At 32.5% G+C, this 14178-nt stretch overlaps 1 protein-coding gene across 9 annotated transcripts in view; it reads right to left on the bottom strand.

The window, feature by feature from the left end:
• The window catches only part of LOC108564288 (zinc finger protein ush), a 103600-nt gene that overhangs the window by 14130 nt on the left and 75292 nt on the right, over positions 1-14178 (bottom strand). Inside the window, exon 1 of one of the 9 annotated variants that reach the window (XM_017923310.1) lies at positions 8698-8767. The exons of 5 other annotated variants lie outside the window; for them this stretch is intronic. In XM_017923310.1, the coding sequence (XP_017778799.1) occupies positions 8698-8752 (55 nt within the window). In that variant the 5' untranslated portion in view covers positions 8753-8767. Of the gene's footprint in view, positions 1-5420; positions 5936-6005; positions 6026-7657; positions 7721-8697; positions 8768-14178 lie in introns of those variants that run through there. 3 more of the 9 variants (XM_017923347.1, XM_017923324.1, XM_017923302.1) reach the window with 3 other exon arrangements.

The raw sequence follows: 14178 nt of genomic DNA on the forward strand, positions 1-14178 counted from the left end.
TTTGCCGCCACAATCCGAGCAATCTCTGACCCAAATCTCCGCGGAATAATTTATCTTGATATGGTGTGTGTATGTGTCTGTGTGTTCCATGTGTATAAACTGTGCAAACACTGTGAATGCTGCTCTCCGAAGAACCGGTCAATGTTTTGATATCCTAGGCGCCTTCGGTTATGCCGCACACATATTTTTATCATCGACGAAAAACCGCGGAGGCAGCCACACATGAAACTTATACCCGATGCACCCAACTCCAGTTCCTCATACGAGATATAAACTGCAACTTTTCATACATGTGCCGGGTTTATCTAGGTAAGTGCGGACTAAGTTTCCATGCGGCCGAAGTAATCTTATCTACTTCGCTTGAATATACCACGGACACCATTCTCATTGCACTTATCTCCATATCTTCCAACTATTCCGTCTGAAGACATACATATCTTGCATCGTATTCTCTTGTTTGCATTCCATGGCCACACATTCGTCCTTATTCCGTTTCCAAAAGGAAAACAATACTTACGATCCCGATAGAAATCGTTAATTCCACCGTTCAAACAGCGCTCTCCACACATGAATATACATACATATACACACACACATACATTTATATATATATATACAACAATAATTCAATTAAAAAAAAGTCCGCGCTTCTATTGAAATATAACAGCCATTAGTATTCCAATTACGGATCCTATTAAGTCTATCAATTAATATGTAATTACGTTGCTCGAAACTAGATTTACGGTTTATTTACAATACGTATGTTCGGAATATTAATACACAGTCTAATGAGTAAGCAGTCGCGTGCTGTATTAACAAATATAAAATTACCATTGCATTTTCTATACCATCTAAAACTTCATTTAAAATTCTTTTTCCATTATCAAACAATCGGACATGTTTTAAAGTTATTGTATCCGAAAATACATGCAACTATTACATAATGTATATTATAATTAACATTACATGGTTTAATTACGACTCGATAAATGTATTTTCTTGCAAAGGAATAAAATTAATAACTATATTGCTATATGTAAAAAAAATGTAATTTTAATGAAGAGGTAATTCCAAGAAATTAATTAAATTTATGATTATCTAAAGTTTTAAGTTATGATTAATTTACATACAATATAGTATGAAATAACTTATCTATGTATATATAACTTTAATTTATATTTTAAATCTAATTTTTGCAATAAAAATCATAATTTAAATAGTAGACAAACAGACTTTTTTTCTTGTATGTAATTCTTGTTTGTACATATATCTAAGCTTATATGTATATATTATAATTTAATAATCTTTATTTTTAGTACTCGAGACAGTGCGAAATTTTTGGTAATGAGTAAAAAATGTATGATCAGATTTGAAGCTTGAAGCTATCTATGCAAAGATATTTTTGTTTCCTCTCGCGATTTGTGTTTGTTCCTTTTGTGTCTGCTCGCAGAAAACGGAGTGCACTTTACGATGGTCGAGGCATTATGCAAGATATACGTAAAAGAGTAAATACAGCGTAAATATAAATTGCGCAACCGGGTATTAGTGACAATTCGTATGCAAAAGTGAGGTAACTACTATTCGCGATAGAGTTTATCAGTTGAAAAAGTTTAATCCGCGTTATCTGCACGTATATATGTGGGCCACGGGCCACACGGGCCGGGCTGGGACGGGCCGGGAGCGGGCCGAGAGAGGGTATATACGGGCCTGCATGCGGCCCGATAGCGCCAGAGATACGACCTGGAAGTAGGAAACGAGACACGTAGATAAGAAAGTAATATGGCGGCTGCTGCAAAGAGATAACGGCGACGATACGACCTGCAGCAGCGCGTAATGCACCGCACCGTACCGCATCACATAGCATAGCACATAGCATCGCATTGCAACGTATCGTATCGCATCGCAAGGTATCGCATCGCATCGCACCGCTCCGCCGTGCAGAAAACTTCTCTTATGTTATATTCATGAGGATACAACGCCGTGTCCGCCATCCTAAAACACACCACGCCTTTTGTTTCCATCTTCTACTCCTCCGATTCTCTCTCTTTCCCTTTTTTTTTATTCCATTTCTCTCACTCTCCCGCACCAGAAACTTCTTTTTTACCGATCATTTTCCTAATTTGGTACAAGTGAAATTCAAACTCATATCAGATGTCTAGTTCGTTCTTTCCTAATATGGCAAGGATCATCTTGAGGAGAACCACTCCCTCAAAAACTTTGCGCTCTTCCTTTTCTCAGCAATTGTCGCCTCTGGATCTTTCAGTTATGCGACACGAATTATAAACAACAAACTTCAAAACAACATTAAATTCCAAACATTTGAAGTTTGTTGTTGTTACGATTATCCTAAAACCGTTGCAATTATGCACAAAATTCCATCCATTTGTTCTAATATGCACCGGTTATCCTTGCAACATTTTCACAACCCATAATATACATTTACAAAGAAGATGTAATTAATTGTAATTGATTTTTTATTTGAATTTCGAGTTTATAAGTGAATTGTTGAATTTCATCTAATAACAGTAGAAACTGATTTATTTCATTGATATAATTTAAGTATCATTTTATAAATATTGAGTATAAATAAACTTATAGAAACATATCTTAACTCAATTTCGGTATATGATAAATCATCAACATCCGATGACATACGTATATTGTTGGTATAGCTGGCAATTTTTAATAACTGATGTCACGCATGGTGTGTATGAAGCCTAGCCGAAATGAAATCGTTTTCAATATGATGTTGATGTCTAAAGTAATTATGAAATCAATTATGAAATAATGCAGAGGATAAAAGGTAAATCAATTAATGTATGTGCATAGATGGAGCGCTGTGTTAAATTGGTTAATCAAATAATTGATCGTCCTATTATGTGGAGCGTTTTTATGGAGGGATTATTATATGAAAGCCAAGCGGCGAATAAAACTGTTCATCCAATATAATCGAAAGCCATTAAAGTGCGCGCCCCTATAAAATGGAGACATGTCAAATCTCGATGCGCGTTTGCCAGCCGTCTACAACCGTCGCGATATTTCCCGACGGTTACGATTATGTCATTAACGCCGATCGACGATAGGACACACTTCCGCCTCTTACTCTCTCCTCCAAACACACCGCTTCCATCCACCATCCGCCACCTCCGATCCTTCCCCCACGTCAAACTTCTGCACTTGCATTTTATTAGCGATATCCTCCTCGACAATATAATAACGCCTGAATACCATCGATTGCAATTGTTATTACATCCTTTATTCCCTCATCTAACACATTTACAATTTTTGTCTTAATTGATTTTTTTATTCATGCTCTTTTACCCAATATCTTTTTTAAACACAAACCAGTTAAAATATATATTTTAACATATAATTCTCGAATTATTTGTGATAAAACTATTACTATTAGGTTTTCATTTTGAAAAGCTTGAACGTCGAACTTGTAGTTTATCACAAATTAATTCCAAGATTTAAATACGAAAAATTGTGTAATTCAGTAATTAAATATTTACATTCCAGAAACCGGTTCCCAAATATATAAAAGTTGGTTACGCCTGTATTTCCTGGTCTATAAACTACGCAAAATATAAGATTTCCTTCAATGAATAAATATCAATCATTGAACACAACAATTATATATTAATGTTGAAAATAGCATAAAAAAAATAATTTAGAATTGTATTTGATTAAGCAAACAGTAAATGTATGTATTAATATGTGGAGCATCTGTCAGTATAAAATGATTTTTTTTTTGTAATATTTAAAAAAAAAACATGTTATGTTAATAATACAGGATGCAGATTTTGAATTAAGCTAACAACAGTTAATTAAGATTTGAGATTATTCATAAATGCATTTGTCTCTCGTCAAGTTTGCAACACACTCCATCCAACAGCAGCTTCACTTTTTCGTTTCCAAGAATTTAACATAATATAAGCATTGCTTTAAATTTAGCCGCTCTCTTTCATATAAGCCCAAAACTATTCGGCATCCATCAAGATAGCTCCGGATACGTTGGACTAGTTTTTTATTTTCCTCTTGCTCGTCTGTTTTCCATTTCTAACAGTATCACAAACGTAACCATATTTAACGAATTGTTGCCATTTAAATAACATTCCCAACTTATAAAGAGAGAAAAAATGTAATTAGGTTTAAGCCCAAACTCAGATTTCCCCATTGTTCATCATGTACAAAGTAAAGATGTACAGTCAATTTCGTATCATGGGAATTGAGACCGAACAAAGGCAAGTTCACTGCGATTATTATTTTTTAATTGCTTTTCTAGCTAGAACTAGTATATATTCAAATTAAACCCAATTAATTGTTTGAATTATAAATAATTTGTATTAGTTCATTTCGTAAGTTGATTTGAAGTTCGTGATACTTCTATTCTCCACGTTTGTGAATTTGACCTTATTAAAATCATATAAAATCAACGCTATGTACCTATATATATAATAAGATGTAGAAAGTGGTGTGAAATTGAGACTTAAATATTTTGAAATGTAGTTACATTTATTTCGTCACGTCACGTCGGATTATCATAAACGGTGCGATGCGATTGCGAAACGGCATGGGAAACTTGACGACTGTTTACCACATTTCGGAGAACAATTTCTCAAAGTGCGTTTTTTTCCCCCAACCGCATCACCATTCTTGTTGCTTTTAGTGCACGTAATCAATTCAATAACACAATCAGTTAATCGGCTTCATTGTTCGTCCAATGGATATGAGTCATACGGTTCTGCTGCGATAACGACGTACTAAGGAGTTTTTGGTGATAACAAAGAGAACATTTCCACGTACTTTAGAATAACATCGTTTTTCTCTGTAATAAAAAAAAAACAACGGAATTTCCGTGAATCTTATAAAGCTGGTTACTTCTTACATGATACTTGACTTAACGACTACAAACTATATTTACAATACATTTTCCGTTCTACGAAATGGCACCAGTTGTACGAGTAGATGAATAAAAATTACAGTGATTGGATTTACGTGTATTTTACAAATGCAAATTAACTTGCTTATAAATATCACCTATTATTACAGCAATATTTATAAATAGAAAATAAATTATACTTCAAAATAGAAATATTGATTTTAAGAATATATTAATATAGGTTTATGTTTTATATAATTAGTGATATGCAGACAAAACTTAAGAAGATCTTAGAAATAATAAATAATTACATCATTTACACATTCGCAATATGCACCTTAAGTTGTATTCACACTATATGACATAAAACTTTGTAAGTTGTATCAACTCTGTTATGTACAGTTTGTCACATGTCTCATGTCATTTAATTTAAATATTTGATGATTTATTAAATATATTAAAAGTCCTGTCAGCCCTGTTCATGTGTCATTTCATGGTTGTCATAACATATGAAAAAGACGACAGTCAGTGGTAATACCTTTTTTGATGTATGATGAAATACGTTGGAGACTCACGTAAGTCTGCGGCGATGCATTGTGCCGTGATACATAACTAATAACAACGTTTCTGCTCATAACTGATAACCAACAGCATTGATGAATATAAATAAGGCAGCGCGCTTATCGCGGCCGTACATTGCGCGAAGAGAGCTAAGGATATTTAGATATTCTAATAGTGGCGGTGCTCGCTGATAACATGTATGCTCTGGTGCTGGCCCGACGCGATAAGCGTCGCGACGGAGAGGTCCGCCGCTGATAAAGACGCTCTGCGTCGCTGCTCTGTTTCTCAACCCCGATAAACGCCCCCGATATCGGCCACCCCCAGCCAGAAATAATATAACGCGCGGCAACCGCCGACGACTAAAGGCGGTAGCGACGATGGAGACTCCGGAGACGCGGCAACCGTGGATCGGGGGTGGCGGCGACGGCGGCGAACGGACGCGCGACTACACGAACCAAACTCTCAACTGTTACACTCACTACTAATCTTGGGAATAATTGAATTAGAGCTCAGCCTCGGGCCAGAGAACTGCTATCCATTGTACGAGCACACTCTAACCTACCCATACGTCCATTCCGCTCACTCCACTCCACTCTGTTCTGCTGCTGCTACTACTACTATCCACTCTCCTTCGTTCGCCATCAAAACACAAACGTTCCCAATCATAACAACGGAGAACCAATTCTATATATCCATGTCTCATTCCCAGACACCTACAAGAACTGATATCCTGCGAATGGGGTCGTTATTCTGCATTGTTCATTTACCATATCTGATAATATTAACGACGAACTGCATTATTAACTGATACTTGACATTTCCAGTTCATTCGATACATATATAAATAAACACTATTTACATTTATTTCTTTGCCATCATTTTTTTAATTATCGCATTTTTCAAATATTTTTGATACTCCAATATCTCAAAATTTACTTATTACATCCTTTACAAAATACAAATCAAGTATTTCGTAATATGAGAACAGCCCAAATTGCAACAGCAATTTTATATATCGTTGATAAAAATTGTATTAATTATTAACTTTTAATTGAAGTGTAGTAGTGATTATAGAATGATACTGATATCAATTATATTTATATATAATTATATTTGATTCCTGAATTAGAGTAAAAAATAAAAATTGATATGATAAAAATATTTCTGTTTAAAGAACAGCCCAGTTTAAAAATATGTTGAATTTCGATGATTTATCTTTTATTGAAGATTTACATAAACATAATTACGATTTCTTCTGAAATGTATTAAAAGCAAAGAAAAATAAACATTGATATAAAATGCAATTTATTGAATCGATATTGAAGTTCAACATACTTGAAGCAAAATTTCTAAACATGATAAGCTAGATCAGGGGTCGTTAGATATCGGAAATATGTGAAATCTTTCCATCTATTTACCAATACTTGACAAACATTTCAACCTCGACTCTATACAAGATGTAATATGTAGGTATCATAACTATATCTAATGGGTAGTTAATTGTAACGCATTGTAAATACAAAACAGTCGAATATATATGTTTACTTACTATTTACTCCGTTATTCGAAAGATTTAAAATTGGATGCTTACCTGAAACAAATAAATATAAATAAATACTTAATAATAATTAGAAAAAAATAATTTAAATATTTTGAAAATGCAATCAATTGACTTTCTTTAAATCAATTTTAGTCATAATAATATCAATACTTAAGTAATGTTAGTAACATTTGTAATAGAATATATGAACGTTCATCCAAATCGGATAGTAATAGTCAAAGTGTATTGACCTAAGTTTCACCTTTAAAAGATGTTAATGCAATATTTATTTTACATAATTAAATGTTAGCTCACGTTGGAAATTCAATTAGTAAAATATGTACTAAGTAAATTGGCTTCAACGAATGTACAAAAAAAAAGTATGAATATAATAAACGCAGTGTTTCGTAGCAAATTCAATTTAATGTAATTACTTGAAATAAAGCAAAACGATGTTATCTACCATTAAAACAGACGCAAACTTTCAATTTAATGCATGCACGTAATATAATGAACATATGCTCGATTCTGCGTCGGCTGTCGCGAAATGAAATTGAATATTGCAAAACAAATAATTTGTTATTAATAAATTACTGCAACTATCTATACGGAACGAAAACAGTGTAATGACAAATGCGTTACGTCTGTTTCGAAAAAAAAGGAGATCGACATACCCAGATATGCAATATTGTTATTTGGTATTTCGATAATGTTGGAAGATAAGAGTTGCCCAGGTGATTGTGTATGAAATGCGTGTATGCATTCGAAGCTGATTCTAATCACTGGTAGGAATAGAAAAGTTCAGGCCAAGAATACACGTTTCTTGCTTATCGCCGGTCGCAGCGAAAATATTTAATGGATTCTAAACGATTGATATCGAAAATCGGTTGATGATCTTCTGCGATAATAGCGTAGCCTAAAAATAGATTATCGCCTCCAGGCAAAACCAATGCACGACGATTTCATGGACGATTCATCGATTGCACCTTTGTACATTTCAATACTAGATTGTTTATCTACTACCTGTATCATCTATCATATATGCATTTCCGCAAAACATTTGAAATTCAAATAACCAAAAAGTAATTAAACTAAATATTAAATAACATACGGACACAATAAACAAAATTTATTGCATAATAAAATACAAAGGACTTTCCGACTTATAAAGAGATATTAGAAAATTAAAGATTCTAACAACAACCAACTTTTAAGCAATTGCAGATATATTATTAATATCCATTAATATAACAATTATAAATACCTTTAATATACAATTTTAATTACTTAATTTCCTAATTAGATCTTCTAACTACAACATACTATAAATAATGATTTTCTGAATGAAAATGTTTAGTACTAAAAAGAATACCCATATAATAACAATAGTTTTGTAAGAGAGTGTCCATATTTTTATTTTTTTTATTGCTGAATTTCACTTTATTATGAATATAGATTATTGCAAACAGTAATTTCACTAATTTATTATTGGCATATCCATTAGTCTCTGTGACTACTGTAGTTACTAAATCGTCATCAATTATTTTATTTACGTATTCATAGTGTATTTGCTGTTTAAAATTATAAACAGGATATTTTCATGATACACGAGTATTCTCATGCTTTTAAGATTATGCAAAAAATAAAATCTTTTAAGTTAAGCGGTTAACAAACATATCATAGTATCTAATATATTATATAATTAATCAATTACTTTTACAAATACTCGCATTGCTGTGTGGCGACGATGTTTCCAACATTCTTTGCATATTCCATATGCAATGCACCGATTCTAATCAACCAATAAATAACTTCACTTAATAAAAAACTATTCGTCACACTTATATAATTACAAAACAATAATTTGCAATTATTATTTATATTTCATGAATGTTTCACGTGCAATTATGAAGATCGCATCACTTTTCAAGAATAATTTTCATAAACAAAAAAACTAAACGAAAAGAAACAACAAACAGTCGTCCAAAAATATACTTAAGTCGCACTAGAAGAGCCTCTAACACTGGCACTGAAACATGTAAAACACGTCTGTACTCCTTCAAATCTCACTGACTACTGAGCTATTGTTCGACGATAAATTTTACGGTGCGTTCGTTGTATAACACTGCTGTTTTATACATGCCTCACTTCTACATCTGATAAGTCATATTTCGGCTTCAAATTGCTTCGGACCGCGATAAAAATGCCATTAATTGGTTAAATATTGGAGTGAAATGGTCGCTATTAATAGACGTCCCACATAAAATATAAAGAGCAGAGATTTATCCATTTTTTTTTTGTTCCAACGCATTAACATTATTTTTGATACAATATCTTTAAATGATAACCGAGCTCTTATCGTTCGGCTGTAATGGCTCCAAACTTGATTGTTTTTAATCATTATATACGGAGAGTCTCGTTCTTACATATATTTGAAAACTATTGGAATAGAAAAACATGAATAATTATTTTAAAATTATTAATCTATAAGATTAACATCTAGATTAACGAAAAATAAAAATCAGTAGATATTATTAATCGTTAGTATTAGTCTACTATAGATAAACTAAAATATTTGTTTTACTTATAAAACTACAATAATATTAGAAAGTGTGAATGCAAATTTATACTTTTTATTTATGAAGAAAAGTGTTCTTTATACAAATCAATAAAAATATTTACATAAAGAAATATAACATTAAATCATATTTCAATTTTAAAATTTAAATAGTAAATTATACTAATTTATATTATATATTATTGTAATTTTATTTGCAACTGTTAAAAATAAACAAAATGTATTGTATAACATACATAGGGCTAAATTCAGTTATTTTATTAAGAAAAAATATTAAATATTGGGTTCAGAGGAATGAATGATAAATTAATGAATGCATTGAAAATCAACGATTTTATATGAAACTAGGTAATGACTGAGAACTGAAAGAATAAATGATAATATTAAAGTAATATTTTCGTATATGTTAATTTGTTAATGGTGAACAAAAGAAGGAAAATGAACCCGGCGCATCCATCAAATGGTAACTATTGATGGTAAATAGTAAATATGGCTTTCGATGAACATAATGGATGTGCATGTATACGTTCATATGCAGAGGAGATATAGAGAGTGAGAGCGACACCTCTTATGTAACGCCGTTGTACCAAAACACATAATCATTGAATGATAATAATGATATGCGAGTCGTTGAATATATAAATTGTGTGCATCTTCAAAGGCAGTGCACATAGTACCCGGCCGATACAAGTTATCGGTCGGTCGGCGGAGCACAGCATGAAACGTGTGTAGAATCACTTATTTCCGACGTATAAAGAACAATAACGTGGTATATATCATTTCAGATTCGGGTCGTGTCTGATCACACAGTTTCCTACACTCACTACATGCACCATACACATACACACACTGAACAGAATCTCCGATTGTGAGATACCACCACCGCACGGAAAACACGCTCAAAATAAATAAATAAATAAATCCAGTCGGGAATCTCTTAATCCTTAATCTAGTGTCGCCTAAGGAATGATACCTAAGGAAACCGGATGGTCCGAAACGCAGCGTTTTTTGTGTTTTAATTGGCCAAAAGTATTATATTTTTGATTGGGATCGCATCTCCAAATGACCTTAATTAAACAGGAATTAGGTTCGAAAATTAAAATGGAGAAAACGGTGAGAGAAATCGTCGATGAAATCAAAGATGCAACAAACTACCAAACTTAACAATAAGGGAATCGGAGTGGTGTTCGGGAAGGTGTAAAGCAAACATATTTTATGGCTATCGAGATAATATCAATTTTCGAGAAATTTGAAACCCTTAAAAGAGAGGAAGAAGAAAAAAACGGAGTGGAGGAACGAACCAAAAGGAATATTCAAGGCTTTTTTTATCTGAGCATCAGATGTCTCGAGGAGATAAACGAGCTGAATACAAAGATTTCGTGTGTTCCTTCGTCTCGTCCTCGGTCATTCATCGGAACCACATATTCGGTTATGTTTAATTTAATTAATCGACTGATTCAGCGTTTCCTGTTCGGGGGTGTGATCATCATTATAGTCATCGGGGGTTGAAATTGAAGTGGAAATTCATCATTTATTATTGTTAATATATTTTTTTTCGGGGCGTTCGGGTAAAACTGGGGCCTCGATGGACACCTGTTGTTGGCCACTGTTACGGACTTTATCTAAAGGCCGATCTGTATTGGTGCGAGAGGACAATGGGGCAGAGAAGGAGACCTCGCCCCGTCAAGCACATGGCGTTTTGTTTCATGCTTTTACTCCAGCCCTTTAATAAATATACACACATTTTTAGCAAATTGAGAGATCTTTATCCTCCAGGCAATTTACTTGTTTGCACCCTATTACTACCTAAATCGATTAAGAGATTTATACTTTCCAAGTTATACACGAAACACCATTTCCTCTGACCTGACTTTCCGTTGCAAAGTCTAAACTTACAAATATTTCAACCCAAAATCAAGTGTCCACAAGTTTATAAAAGTTATTTTTCTTCAATTACACAAGAATTACCTTATATGCTAAGAATGCTCAATACAATTAAACGGTTTACATTATATTTATGAAATCAATACTTATGGAAAATAATATTGACTAAATAAAAAACAAGGTTATTGACTGCCTTCAACTGTATATATTGTTATTTACTAAGTCGCGTTACCAGTCACATTTCGTTTGAACTTGATTCCATTAAGATTGTCCAACAAATCACTGCAAATAATGTCTTTATCGTATGTGTGTTTTGCCTGATGTTGGTTATTGTGGATATGATGTGTAATAATTATTATTAGTAAATTCATTATCGCCGGTTTTCCAGAAGAAGTCGCAATATATGATTCACATCGCAGATAGCCACATCATCAAATTATTCATATTATCGCGAACGGCGTTTGTTTATCGCTATAAATATAATTAAATGATCAGTGGTTATTTCCCAAGGATCACAAACAGGTTGCCTAATCAGAAAATAATAACTATGTTTAATAGTATTGAACGTAACATGACTATTTATATACAATTTTTTAATGTCAATTTATAAAAACACTCACTTCAATGGTAATTCACATAATAGGATTAGAATTACTAATTTGAAAAGTAATTATTAATAATGTTTAAATTATTATCTAGTACTTGTCTAAGTTACAATTCTAATATAAATTTCAATGAATATAAATTAAGTTAACTAAAGTTTGTTCTACTTTAACTCTTAAATGTCTTAATTATATAATAATTGTGCAATGAAACAAAAAATTATGTTTATAATTAATGGATAATAAAATCGTAGATATAAACGTTTTAATTGATGGTAATTAGACTTTGCTTGATGAGATATGCACTGAATTTTATAAAATATTAATATCAGTTTTGCGTGTGGTCCACAGATGGTTTATGACAAAGAGTACAAACTTAAGAATTTATCAAATTCCTTTATACACATTTAGCACACAACAAATGAACTAAATATTCAAATAAAGAGAAAGTCTCGTGTCCAAAGAAAGTCTTAATTAAAGTTAAACATCATAAAGTTAGAAATCAAACGATACAAGTGCAAATACTTAATACTTGATATCACAAACTCCAGGTTTATATGATAATAAATATTGAAGGGAATACCTCTTGGAAAATATACGGCTGCTCGGAAACTTGTGTATATAAATTGTATAATAAAAGTATAAATAAAAACGTTTCGTTATGTCTTTTTTTCTGTTTTTTTTTCTTCTTCGTCGTCCAAAGTGAATGTGTATGTATGCATGTGAGTGAGAGTTATCTTCGGATCGCATTAGTTGCTATCTCATTCGAAGATACCGGCCTCTCGGTCTCTGTGTGTTGCCGCTATCTCTGCCTGATGGAACTCTCCCAGCCAGACTAATTGCTGTAAAATATCACGCTACTTATACACCACTTCTTTTTTTTGTTGGCATATATATATATTTTACTGGTATGATGTGAAAACAAGTTGCTCCACGTTCACTGTATATGCATTCATGCATACATCTGGGTGAATATGTAAAAATAGAATCACCACTGCTATATTATGTTTTTACTTAGTATTGGATAAAATTGTCCCAAAAATAATTCATTGCAAATATGTTCAGCTGTACGTTAGCAATTTAACCTCCAGTTATCTAAATATTTCGATTTATCAAACGTATTATTATTTAATGATGAGTTATGTGTGTACATTGCAAGACCATGTAATAAGGTCTATTGGCAATTATCATTAATCGTCGGTTGCATAACTGGCGGACGGTTCGGTTCTTTGTGCAATGCCTATTTATATGATACAGCACGTATAATGTTTTTACAGTCAGGTATAAATTTCTTATTTGACAGCCAAGTTATATGTTAAAGTTGTAAAAAGATAAGGGGACTGCCTGGGTGGTTTGCGAACTTTGCGATCTTATGGATAGATAGAATTGCGTATACATACACACACACTCAACACACATAACACACACACACATATAAAAGCGTATTGTATGTGCTGGTTCGCAACGACCATAACTAAAGAACGAAGTAAAGAATTTATCGTAAATATCTTGTAAAATGCATTCAAATCATATACCCTTTTATGAATGTATGGAAAGTAGGCAGATTGCTAGATTGCGCATTGATGTATATGATTACATTCAGCTTAAATTGACAGAGTGCATTGTGATCAGCCATCAAAATAAACGTGAAAGTCTTACTGATGCGCATCCATACAATAATCGAAACTATCCGTGTGGGAAATCAACACCTCGTGTAATAAATTGTTGTAATTTTGCAAGGAGGAAGTTAATATTCGAGTTTATCGAATAATTCTTCTATACTTTTTACAATGCCGGAACCTGAGATCATTTACACCGTTTTCATATATATTATAGACACAGCGTAAATTGACAACTTCCGGCTATACCGGATATTAGTAGAATAATGAATTATTGTTTCATATAACGCGCTGAGTAATTTCTAATGTGCTTCCTGATTACAAAGCCATTCTAGCATTAAATTATCTTGAACAGTTAAAAATTCTGCAATTTACTCCCTATAATAACATTAATACGTATATATTTTATTTGGTATTACGTTGAACATATTGAAGTCATTCAATCGGAAATAGATTAAATATACAATTATAATTCATTCATTTCTAATTTGAAAACACAATCTATTTCTTTA

Source organism: Nicrophorus vespilloides, unplaced genomic scaffold (assembly GCF_001412225.1).
Source record: "Nicrophorus vespilloides isolate i.1.1-1 unplaced genomic scaffold, Nicve_v1.0, whole genome shotgun sequence".
In the NCBI taxonomy this organism is placed as follows: Eukaryota; Metazoa; Arthropoda; class Insecta; order Coleoptera; family Silphidae; genus Nicrophorus; species Nicrophorus vespilloides.